This window comes from Galeopterus variegatus, unplaced genomic scaffold (genome assembly GCF_000696425.1).
Source record: "Galeopterus variegatus unplaced genomic scaffold, G_variegatus-3.0.2 Scaffold2024, whole genome shotgun sequence".
Classification (NCBI taxonomy): domain Eukaryota; kingdom Metazoa; phylum Chordata; class Mammalia; order Dermoptera; family Cynocephalidae; genus Galeopterus; species Galeopterus variegatus.
Window position 1 is genome coordinate 63,373 of NW_007728135.1, and position 12,916 is coordinate 76,288.

The 12,916-nt window shown below is 38.8% G+C and overlaps 1 protein-coding gene across 1 annotated transcript in view; it reads right to left on the reverse strand.

The window, feature by feature from the left end:
* Positions 1–12,916, reverse strand: part of FMN1 (formin 1) — a 283,899-nt gene that overhangs the window by 22,953 nt on the left and 248,030 nt on the right. Inside the window, exons 14-15 of the mRNA XM_008580115.1 lie at positions 10,761–10,812; positions 5,664–5,813 (exon numbers count right to left, since the gene is read on the reverse strand). Of these exons, the coding sequence (XP_008578337.1) occupies positions 5,664–5,813; positions 10,761–10,812 (202 nt within the window). The remainder of the gene's footprint in view (positions 1–5,663; positions 5,814–10,760; positions 10,813–12,916) is intronic.

A 12,916-nucleotide genomic window follows, 5' to 3' on the forward strand; every position in this document is an offset into this window, starting at 1 on the left:
GGATGTGTGCGCCTTTCGTCTCACCTGTGCCCTCCCCTTCCTGCTGGCAGGAACCCAGCAGCTGCGGTGGTGGACATGATGTGACCTTCTTCGGCCTTGTGAGTAAGGACCATGCCTTAAGGATGGCAGCCACAGAGAGAAGAAAACTGGTCCCTGACATCTGAACTCCTTGCACTCAGATTATTATGCAAGAGAAAACTTCATTTTTCCTTTAAGTAACAGTTATTTGTTATGGCGGCCAAAACTTTATCCTTACTGATATAGGAAGGAGTGTGTGGTAAGGAAAAGGAAGCAAGGAAGTGAATATAAACTCTTACCAGAAGCTAGAAGGGAAAGAAAACAAAATGGATTGACAGTTCCAGAGGAAAGAGGGTCAAGAGATGTGTTTAGTTTTTTAAAATCAATTATCCTATAATTCTCACCATATATTAGTCTATCTCCTCTCCTTATTCAGGGCATAATATTAATTTTGCAGAAGCAGCTTTAAATTTAATGCTTGGGAAATAAGCATGTTTTATTCTTTGTGATTATGATAATTCTGCTTATAGGTTAAGTCTTTGGGGGCAGTTACTTACATGGAACTACTGTATACTTATTGTATACTGCATACTTACATGGAACTGCTTTCAAATGTGACCGAAAAATTCAAAGTTTTGCCAATTACCTAGAGAATTATTACTTGTATTATTAAGGGATTCCTTTAAAATATGAAGCTTCTTAGCAGTTAAGTGTGTACAGAACATTTAACTCATAGCAGAGGGCTAGGGAAAAAATGGCTAACTTGTTACAAGTTACTGTAATGATCATGTAAGAATGTGAGTAGGAAAACAGAAATCAATAAATAAAAATTTCAGTTTATGGAGCTTTTTCCGGGAACTTTATCATATAAAGAGAAAAATTACTGCAATGTCTACACTGCAATCAATGGCTCCTTTGTGGGTTGAAGGATGGCCTTTCTAAGTCCCCAACTCTTGGTCCTAAAGTGACCTGAGCAATAGGGAGCTCCGAGAACAGCTTTCAGAATAACACCACAACAGATTTGAACTATCTGCTGTCACGGCTATGGTAGTTGCATAATGAACCATAATAGCTGCAAGTAATACACTTAAAACAAAAACCTTGGTTTTTTGGTCCAGCTAAATACCAACAAAGTATCCATTCCCCCATGATATAAATTATAGCTATGTGGATAATAAAATTCCTTATTTACATTTCACATAAAATTTACCAAACTTCTTATTCACTCATTACTTACCCATTATGGGTTTTTTAAATGTCACTTTTAAAGTTTGCTTTGGCTCAGGGTGAATTATTTGCCCAGACCTTATTCCTGGAGTCATGACACCCCTAGGCCTTCTTTACCTTCTGCAAAATCATAGCTCATTTTGTGGGTGGTAGTTGTTTGTGTGCATGTGTAGGCATACGTGGGAGCAGTCTTAAGATATTCTAAATAGTGGAATATTATAAGCAAGGTGTCCTGGAGTCATGACACCCCTAAGCCTTCTTTACCTTCTGCAAAATCATAGCTCATTTTGTGGGTGGTAGTTGTTTGTGTGCACGTGTAGGCATACGTGGGAGCAGTCTTAAGATATTCTAAATAGTGGAATATTATAAGCAAGGTAGCCCAAAGTAATTAAGCAGCAAAAACAAAACAAAAACAACAAAACAGAGAATGAGTAAAGAATAGCCAATAAAGGTAGCAGCAAAAATTGGGTTACCTCCGTGCAATTATACATATACTTGGATAATTTGTTGATTTAATAGGTGGAAGAAATCTGTGTACCAACAGTTCATTAACTATTTGGATATCAAGAGGCACAAGTACAAAAGTGCCTGAAAATGTAAAACTGAGGCAAAGCTGCTTCTGAGGATAAAACATAGGCTTGATGAACTATACTGTACCACTAAATGCAATGTTGGCTATAGATGAGCAGAGGAAAATATTTTTTGTGGGTACATTCTCAATAACAAACGTGATCTTCAAGATCAACATTAGTGTTTTATAAGAATTTGGGGGGAGGGTGGCTATAGACAAGGTAGCTATAGACATTTACCAATTTCAAGAGGGCAATGAAAAATCCCTGCCTCCAAATCTCTCCCCTACTCACCTGCCAGACCTTGGCTTGAAATGCCTTCCAATATAGTCCCTAAATGACCTCAAGAGCAAAGGTGGGGGGCATTAATTCAGAAATGAAATGCACGGTTCCTCAGAAAATTAGAAAAGTAGTTTCTAGATTCACAGAGATCTCAAGCTAGAAGAGATCATAGTCAATATTTAGTTTCTGCTTCATCATCATACATTTTATAGATGTGACAATGGGGTCCCTAGGCAGTAAGTGAGTGGCCTAAGATCACATAGCAAATTAATGGAGGAGTGAAGGATAAAAATGCTGGCTGTTTTGATTCTCTATCTAGAGGTTTTTTTTTCTTTTTTTATATAACACTATTGAACACCACCTGTACTCAGAAGGGATAAGAGAAGAAACTGGTATGCTTCACTGGGGGATAAGTTTCACTACTGGGGCACACAATGACAGGGTGGGCCACAGACTGAAAATCTATGGGGTGGGGCTTCTGGATTCGTGCTTGGACACAGAAGTTTGCTCTTTTGCCTGAGACTGGCTTAAATGCCAAGGAAAGTTTAATGCCATTGATAAACCATCATGTAGTAGATTGCTCTTCTAATGATAGAGCTGATCTGCAGGTAAACCACATTCCCAGTGAAATACTGTGGCTCTTCTACTTAACCACAAGAGTCATGCCTGACACGAGTTTAATGATAGGGTTTATTGTTTATTCACAAGACACAAGAACATTGGTCATTTTTATACAGTCATTTGTGTGTTTAGAGGTTGTTCTGGGTTTTATGAGGAGCTTGTTACCTTGTTATGGAGATGTATCCATCTCAACTTTGCATTAAACTAGCATGCATTCATGAAAACCATGCTAAGCAGAAAAAGAAGTAAATCTCTACCACCTAAAATTAACCTCAAGGGGCCTAACGTAGTTTTCAACACTTCCATTTCATTTCATTTGCCATGGAATCTGTGCCTTTGAATCTCTACCACCTAAAATTAACCTCAAGGAGCCTAACGTAGTTTTCAACACTTCCATTTCATTTCATTTGCCATGGAATCTGTGCCTTTGAAAATACTATTATTGATTCTTAATTTTCTCCCAGTGACTTTTGGGGTCTTAGTTGGCTTTCAAATATATTTAAAAATCAAGTGGGTTCAATTTCTTTTGATGGGATCCCAAACTACAGGGTTCCCCCCGCTAATAATTATAAGCTATCAGGTTTTCATTTGGTTATAAATTTTTTTTTTTAGGATATCTTTGTAATATCTTTGTCAAAGATGTTGTGTTACCTCCTAAGATTTAGTGCTGTTGGGATTTATTGGATTTCTGGGAAAAAGTGTAATTGAAAATTATAATACCAAAAATCATTAAATAGGCATCGAAACAAAGCAATCATATTGTTTCTCACTTAACTATAATAGAAAAATTCAAGTTAATTTGCTTGTTTTACCATAATGAATATGTGATTCTAACAGTCTAAAAGCTAAAATCCTTTGCAGATGGAGGACAATTTAAACAATCCTCACTTCACAAGAAAACCCTAAATATTAATCAATTTGTTTAACTGGCTGAGCAGTAATATACATAACATACTGACATTTCTTAACAAAGAGATTTTTCTAAACTAGCTGCTTCCAAGAATATTTTATTAGCCGTCATTAACTTTCAGAGATGTTGTTTTAGGTTGGAAACCTCAGTGACCCATCTCAAAGAGCATGGCTGGAATGAAGAGACCCCTGAAATTGCTAAATGAGAAGAACTGAAAAGGGTCTCATGAAGTCATGACCCTTTAAAGGAGCTGGTTTATAGAGTGTGAAGTAGACAATTCACTAGCTTCACCCAGGAAGCAACACTGCCAACCCCCGAAAAAGTGTCATTTTGAAGGACAGTTGGATACCACCATCACAGCAGATACACGGTTTGTTTAAATTCTGTAACAAGGAAAACTCCTTAATTTGGAATACAGCTCAGTGTCTTAACAGAAGATTATTAAAAGCAGTTAACAACCCTCTCTGCTGGCTTTCTGTTTTCTGTTTCTAGACCATTTTGAGGGTTCTAAGGACAAATTCGCTAAGGACTATGCTCAAAATGTGAGGTGCAAATTCTGAAGCAAAACTTGTGTAGTTGGGGCCCAGAGCTGGATTTCCCAGCCCGAAGGTGCAGACTTGGAGAGCTGATTGGCCAGCGGCCACCCTGGTTTAGGCAGAGAAGCTCGGCTCTGCCACTTTCAGAGGAGAATTTATTCCACAGAAGCTTATTTTATCTTACTTTAAAGGGCTAAATAAGAGACTGCAAGGAAGGGTGATGAGTTGGGTGCCAAGATTTTTAGGATTTTTTCATGTTATTATCAACAACCTATTTTCTTAATAATGTCATTTAACTTTCTCTGCTTCAGTTTATCTACATAATGGATATACTCAGTTTAATTTCCATGTTCCCAAAGAGGTAATGATGGGAAGATGTGCTGATAAACATTTTTAAAGCTCTCTGACTTCCTTTGAAAGAAGGCTTTTTTTTTTTTTAATTCCCTGAGAAAACATTTAGAGACTTAATAATACTAAGCCAAAAATCTCTAAGTTTTGATCCCCTTAAAAACAGTGTTTTAAGATAAAACATATTAATGTAGGTTGACTGCATGCATATAAATATATTACATATGTACATTTTCTTTGATTGCAAAGTGAAGAAAAAAATAATGAATTACCAAATTTCAGGTCTCAATATTAAGTGAGAGATAGATGCTGTAATTAAATAAATCATTTCTCTTACTTCGTAGAATATTTTGTCTCTTTCTACTCCGTTTTGAATGACATTCTTATACATCTGTTCCACAGGAATAGTAGCAAGACCTGTTTGAAGTTTAAATCCATGACACCCTTTACAGAACAGCAGCAACCTGATCACAATGATCAAGCAGAAATGTTTTTTTCCTGATAAATAGGGCCAACCCTAGTCTCTCTAAGGAGAATGAACACATACACACACGCGCGCACACACACACTGCCTATATTCACAGCCAAGGTTTTTCTTCTACCCCCAACTAATAAAACCAGGAGGCTGCAGTGAGGCCGAGCGGCGCGCAGTTTGATGTCCGCAGCGGGATACGGGGAGGCCGAAGTGGCGCTGTAAATCCAGTGCGGGGCTTCAACGCTGTGTGAAGTGTGGCCTGAGTCGCAGAGATTTCCCTTTGATGCAAGCTCAGTATATTAATGGGAAAAGCATTCACTTTTATTTGTCTATACTGTCTGCGACGGCAAAACTGCCTCATTTAGCCTGGGCCAACATGAAAATACACAGAGAAGCAATCTGTTGCAAATTAGCACAACTCCCCTTTCATTTACTAGCTAGTAATTGGAAGGGGTTAAGAAAGTGTAACTTATCAGATCACGTGAGCGTATCTGCTTGTGTGGACAGCCAGCTTTCCCTGAATTTCCCTATCAGCCCCGAGGCAAAAATCCTTCCTGGATGACCACTTGATCCTAAAGAAAACACTGACGCGTGTGAAATACACACACTTTGTTACGGTTGAGAGGGCAGTTTCCCAGCCTCCTGAAGGGGTATTAATGCTTTTATTAGAACCTTACCTTTCTTTAGATATGTTTTTACTCTCCCGTTTCCAAATCGCCTTGAAGTCACTGCAGAACTCGTACCATACCATAAACACGTAGCTGGGGGTGATCTCCTTCTCACCAGACTTTGGCTTCATCCCAAAATATCCTACTGTTGTTTCAAAGCTGCAACAGGAAGGGGGGAAAATGGGGTGAGGTAGAGGGTGAGAAACTGTCAACACCAAAGCCCATCAGGGTGAGGAGAGGGGACACTGAGGGACGTTTCTCACATGTCTATCCTCTAACACAGGAGCCTGGGCATGTAGTGAATACAGCTTATCCTAAGCCTCAGAAAACCTATTTTCCCAAACTGATTTGCCAAAAAACACAACTTTACTGGGGATATTCTTTGGTACATTTTGTCCATATAAAAACAGCATGCATAATTTCAGAGGGGTATGTAGGTAAAATTTCTTGAGCTTGTTTTCCATCTCAAATCCATGTCATTTACCTTTTTTATTTTATGTTTAATGATTACATGTAAGACTGATGATATATTGATTCTGTAGAATTAATATATCATCAGTAGTCAGTTAGATAGCTCATGGGGAACAATTAATCTTTGAATGTTTCAGGGAAAATCAGGAAAACAAGTTCTATTCTTATTCTGGCATACACTGGTTTGGTAATCTTGAGTCAATCACTCAGCATCTCTATAAGACACTCTATGATCTTTAAAAGGGCTACATTTGAAAGCTTGATATGATACAAGAATACAAACTATCAGTTCTTATTCTGGCATACACTGGTTTGGTAATCTTGAGTCAATCACTCAGCATCTCTATAAGAGACTCTATGATCTTTAAAAGGGCTACATTTGAAAGCTTGATATGATACAAGAATACAAACTATCAATTGTGGGCATAGCAAGGTTTGGATGAAAAACCATCTCTGATCTTGAAAAATGATCTCCAATCTGAACAGAAAAGAACACATGTTTTCCGAATGGATTCCCAGATATCACGAAGGCCACGAAAGCTCAGTGTACCCCAGACTACCTGGGCCTCCCAAGGAGCCCTTCTTGGAGGCACTGGCTTTGCAGCAATTTATAGCTCTGAACTCAATCTCCCCCTGCAACCCCACTCACCCCAAGCCTCACAAGCTCATTTGCCACGAGCAAGAACACTTAAATAAATGGCCCCCTTTTCGAGGGTGTTGGAAACTAATCAAAGCAGGAATGGCTGGCCAGGTTTATTACTCAATGCTCTATCATCTGTTCAGACAGAGTTTTTTTGTGGCCATCCTAAATACTGGGCTTCTAATGGAACTCTATTCAATGGTGATTGTAAAACCCTGAAGTCCCGTTACTATTATGGAGCATACTTTCATCTCGTTCTCAGTTATTGGGCAATATGTATCTCATAAGATTTTATCACATTTCACAGATGAACTGTTAATTGATTCCATGGCTACGATTAGGCGAGATCCAAGCTGGAGCTGCAGCTCTGAGTCCCATAAATTCTTTGTGCTTCTGTAAATAATAAATCTGTTTTTAATGCAAATTAAAACTACTGGTCAGGGAATTTGGGCTCCCAGTTATTAAAAGACTGGAAGTGCACAAGTGGAGAAGGGCAATAACTGCAGTAATCTCTTAAGGGACTCTTTTATAATTCCAAACATACAAATTTTGGAGCAAAACCAGTAATGAAAATAAGCAGCAATGTCCATTCTTGCCCCAAACATAACTCCTAATTCTGTAGCAGTCAAAACACTGATAAAATCAAATATATACTCTATGGCACACACCATTATTTCATTCAAAATGAAAATTATGTTAATTGTAGCATGGGAATATATAAGTAGAGAGTTATGTAACCTATAGGAACAGGCCATGAATTGCCTATAAAGCCACAGGACTTTAGAACTGGAAGGGACTTACAGGTCGACTTATCCAATATTTTCATTTTACAGATGAGAAAACAGAGGCCTGGAAAGACTGAATGACCTCACTCACTGGCAGAGTTAGGCTCAGAACTCAGGCCCTCTGATTCCCTGTGAAATGCTCTTTCTGCTCTGTCCTCCTTTGCTCATGCTCGTTAACATGAGCATTGAAGAAATAAAATAGTCATTTTCTTCGTGTTTCTGCTTTACACACAGTTGCCCTCTGTATCACACATAACATGCATTAACCCCAGCAAGGCACATCACTATTTATTCTCTTTTTTATGTTCACCTTCTGTACAGATATAACATGTTTATTTGCACATTAATAGAGAAGAGGAAGTCTTTCCCTTTTAGGATTCAGAGGAACTAACAATCTTCCTATTTTCCAGCAGGACATAGTAAAATTCCAGTCACTGTGCTTCAGGGATCACCCGGATATCTCCAGCATTATTTGGAGTCTAGGTTGTAAGACCAAGATAATGCAAATACTGGTGCAGTTTCAGAATGACAGCATTATTTGGTGGTTATCAGAGAGCTAGAGAAAAGCAGGTCATTGTCTTGGGGGCCTCACTTTCCCCAACTCTAAATGGAAGCTAATCATCATCCGCATTACCTCTCTCCCTGGGGACACGTGAGGCCCTACTTTGCTTACCCTCCCTCAAAGGGGGTGAAAACTAAAAAACAAAAAAAAAACAAACAAAAAAAAACCGAATTTCAGCATTTTTTTTCCTATGTGTTTTGGAAACTAAGTCTTTAGAAGACCAAAACAAACAGAAATCCCAGAAGACCGCCTGGCTTCAGCACTCTGCAAATTTTACAAATGTGAAGTTGCTCCGAGGATGTGCCTTTTTGATTTCATTTTTACCCCTTTGTTTGAGAAACAGTTAAGGTCTAGACTACTGTCCTCCCCAGACAAAACTCTCTTCATTTCGAATTCAGTATTGATTCACAGAAGACTAATCACTGAAAACCTTCTGAGTTTTGGGCAAGAAAATTGTTGCTATTTAACAACTGGGAAAATTTTCTCCGATAGACAGGAAGCAAAGGTTCAATTATGCTTTTTGAAATTTCTATTTGTTGGTGGATAACCCTGAAATAGCTTCTTTCAACTTCAAAAAGATTGATTTCTAATCACGTTTTGTTTCATACAACTTTTTAAAAATTTCATTCTAAACTACTCCCTGACTCCTTTCCTCTCTGCTATAATTCCTTGTCTGATGTGTATCATTTTAAGTCAGCCAAACATTTTTAAAGTACAGTGATTACATCAAAGAGCCCATAGCAAAGTGAGCTGTTTTACTTTTACGGTGCTGAGATGCCAAAGCAGAACACATGCACTTATTGTTTTATGCATGCCTTCAGAAACTGCTTAGGAAGAGCAAATATTCTTTAGCCTCAGAGTAAATTGTTTCTCTTGAGAATAAAACATAAGAATTTACTAAATCTCACACGAATATTGCAACACTGACCACAACCTCCTTAAAGAGTGTAACCAAACAACTGTGGTTTCTACATTAAAGATGGGATATAACATATTTCATGTACGACATGAAAGCTAGACTACCTTCACCACAAAGCCACGGAAAATGCTGACAACCAAAATTTATGACTCCCCTCAGCATAGCTAATGCACAGCAGTAGCTTCGGCCCCTCTAAAGTGAGCCCCCTTTTCCTTAAGCAAGAGTCTTGAAAAACTATGAGAGATTTGACATCACCCCGGAAGCTGAATTTCTGTTTGGCCTGATACTGACATGCCCTTAACTAATGGTTTCTTTTGTCCATGCTGAATATGTCTATAACACAGACACACTAGTTTCACGCATTGAGGAGGGAAGGTTAATATGGGGACTAGGTCAACAGAGGGGCACAAAAATCTAAAAACCTAACTATGTCATTGTCTTAGTTTTGAATGATTATCATGATTCAAGAACATGTCTGCACTTAGAAAAGTGCAAGATTTGCTATAACCTTGCTTTCGTCAGCATTTTAATTTTAATGGTAATTACAGTGGGAAGCAGGGCAGACAGCACTGTCCATGGGCTTTCACAATTCTCGGAAACCGAGGCTGGACAGGAGGAAAATGGTTCACTTCTAGAATATTTTCATTTGCATTAAAATTCAAAATGAGGAAACTCTTCTCCTCAAGCATTTGTAAAGCTCACTTTTCTTTACATGCTGTTTCCGACCCCTGTCTCTCATTTAATTCTCGAATACTTTTAGAATTGGCACCAAAATTTATCATCTGCCTTGAATATGAGAATGCCTCAATATATTCCCATTCACCCTTCTAAGCGGGAAGGAAAGCCAAGCTGACCAACCTGGTCAACTAACAGAAAAGAGAAACCCCTAAGAGATTAGAACAGATGATTACTGGGTTCCTGGGTGGGGTGGACAGTTGCACTCTGGTGTTTATTGAGAGAGGGAAGAGCAAGGAAGAGTGCTGCAGTGAGGCTGAGCAGAAGACCTCTGTGGTCTCTTCCAACTTCTGGGGGAATTTTCCATATATAGAGGCCAGTCCCTTCTCCCCACCTGTCCCTTGTTTACAATATCCTGTAGGATCTGAGGAAAGATATAGTAAGTCTTTTAGGTGTTTGCAATAACTGGTTTAATCTAGCTGCAGTGCTAAGATGGATCAAAAGGTTCCTAATTTCCATGAAGTGGTTCAGGAGCAGAATAATTAACGGAGAGGCAAACAGATCGGAATAGTGTCATGACACGTGTGAGACAGCTGAATCACTTCCGGATGATTCTCTCCTTCCCAAGAGAACATACAGGATGTTCTCTCCTTCCCAAGAAAACGTGTTGCTACCGGGTTTTCTGTCCCATTCCTGATTGATCCTGTTGCTCATGGATGCAGAGTCTTAACAAACGGGGCCAACAGAATGGCTAGTCAAACATGATGCAAGTGAAAGAAGCCAGTCACAAAAGGACAGATGCTCTATGACTCCACTTATCCGTGGTACCTAGAGTAGTCAAAATCACAGAGACAGAAACAGACTTTCTGGTGGTTGCCAAAGGTGGGGGGAGGGGAAAGTGGGGAATTAGTGTTTAATGGGAACACAGTGTCACTTGGGGAAGATGAAAACATTCTGGAAATAGATGGTTGCACAGCAAGTGCATGTACTTCATAATAATAAAAAAGAAATGGCTAGTCAAAGAAAGAATTGGGGCCAAATCAGAGCTGCTTACCTTTTCTGTGCATTCTCCAAATGACCTTCTTCCATCTTATGCTCTTTTTTGGCTATGAAAGAGAAAAAAATCATGACTAAAACTCTTTTCTTCCATCATATTCTTTGCATAATTTACACACTCATTATCACAACATGTCTGAATTCAGCCCTGAGGACAGCACTCAATTTGTCACATCTACCACCACTGCCTTCTTGATGACAGCTATAGCTAATGGGAGCCACATAATTTGTTTTTTTCTGGTATACTTTTGAGAGTGAAAGGGAATGATATTAATAATTATACTGGACAAAGAAATAATGATCTTGCTGTAATCAGCACCACGTCCTCCCAAGTGAGTTAATCGGCCAGCCCCATCATTGATTTTGTTTTATTATTTATTTATTTATCTTTACAGTTTTTTATTTTTATTTTTTATTGAAACAATTGATAGTACGTATCTGTGGGGTACAATGTTGAATATCAATACCTGTGTGCAATATGTGATGCTCAAATCAGGATAATCAATATGTCCAGCCCCATCATTGATTTTGTTTTATTATTTATTTATTTATCTTTACAGTTTTTTATTTTTTTGAAAACATAATTGATAGTACGTATCTGTGGGGTACAATGTTGAATATCAATACCTGTGTGCAATATGTGATGCTCAAATCAGGATAATTAATATGCAACATTACACAACATCGTTGTTTTTAAAATGTAACTTTTATCAAGTTGCTCCCCTGCTTGAAACCTTCTACCAGCTTGGCTTGCTCTCACCTTGACATAACATCTAAAATCTTTACTATGTCCTAAAGGCCCTGCAAGTCTGCTTCCTGTCTCCCTGGTGACATCACCTTCTCCTTCCCACACTCATTCCTTTCCAGCCTCACTGGTGGCTTGCTGTGTGGCTTGAGTACACTGAGTGTGTGCATCTGGGCATCTCTGCACTTGCTGCTCCTCCATTCTGGACACCCTGCCCACAGTCTCTGCACTACTGCCTCCCCACTTCATTCAGGTCTCAGGGCAAACATCACCTTCTGTGACCCCACTAAATAAAAGACTATCGCTTGCCACTCCTCACCCCTCCCATCACTCTCCTACCTCACCTTTCCCCACAGCCTCTATCTCCCTGAGTGACTAGTCCTCATCTGTATTTATGACAATCAGTTGTAAGCTCCAGGGCAGCAGCAAAGTCATCTGATTCGTTTTCTGCTGGAGCCTTAAAGCTGGAAAAGTGCCTATACTGGATAAAGCTTGCTTAAAGAGAGGGATTTCAGTTTTTCCAAACATAAAACTTTACATTTAGAATATGAACATAAGCTAAACAAGATTGTGAGGCTAAAAGCTGTACACTATTATCTCTAAATGCAGTAAATTTCAACTAATAAAAATTACTGTTTATATTAAAATGATGTGGCTTTGATAAGTGCATCACTATAGGTCAAGTTAAGTCACAGTTATGACCATCTTTTGCTGTATGACCCCTGCCCCCACTCCCAGCTGGAGTATCTGGGAATCAGTCTGATACTTAGCCGATCAGATACTGAGAGGTGACCTGTATCTCTAATAGGCTACCAAGTTCCTCAAAATGTGAAGCAAACTAGCGATTTGTTCTTATCCAGTGATTTTAAATTATGTGCATGGCCAAACAGGAGGAAAAATTTCTTTGAGGACCAGGTGATCTTCCCGGAGCACCTCTGCTGTTCTCTGTCACCAGATGGTTTCTAACTAGCTACTTCTGTGCTGTGCTATGTAGACTGTGGCCAAGTCATCACTGCATATGAATTTCCTGACAAGAAATTGAATTCAAACTGAATTAAGCATCAGATAAGATTTTACAATAGCTCTATAAATATGGTGATTTGGAAAAACAGCATTCAAATGTAAAAAGTGGTATTATTAAGAAGCAATGCACACTGCAAAACCTCTGAGGGTTTACGAAAAAGAGGCTTCAGGAAAATAAGAACCCAGAGATCTCATTTTTTCTAAGCAAAGGGTCTATGTACAGATAGAAGAGGCAAAGTACAACATAAAAGCTCTACCAGCCTAAAATATTTCTCCTGCCACAACATGTGAAATTTTCAACCATGTTATTATACATTGTAGGTCTTCAAAATGCCCCATCCAAGAAAAACACAAATACATTACCTGGAAAAACAATGTTTAAAGAC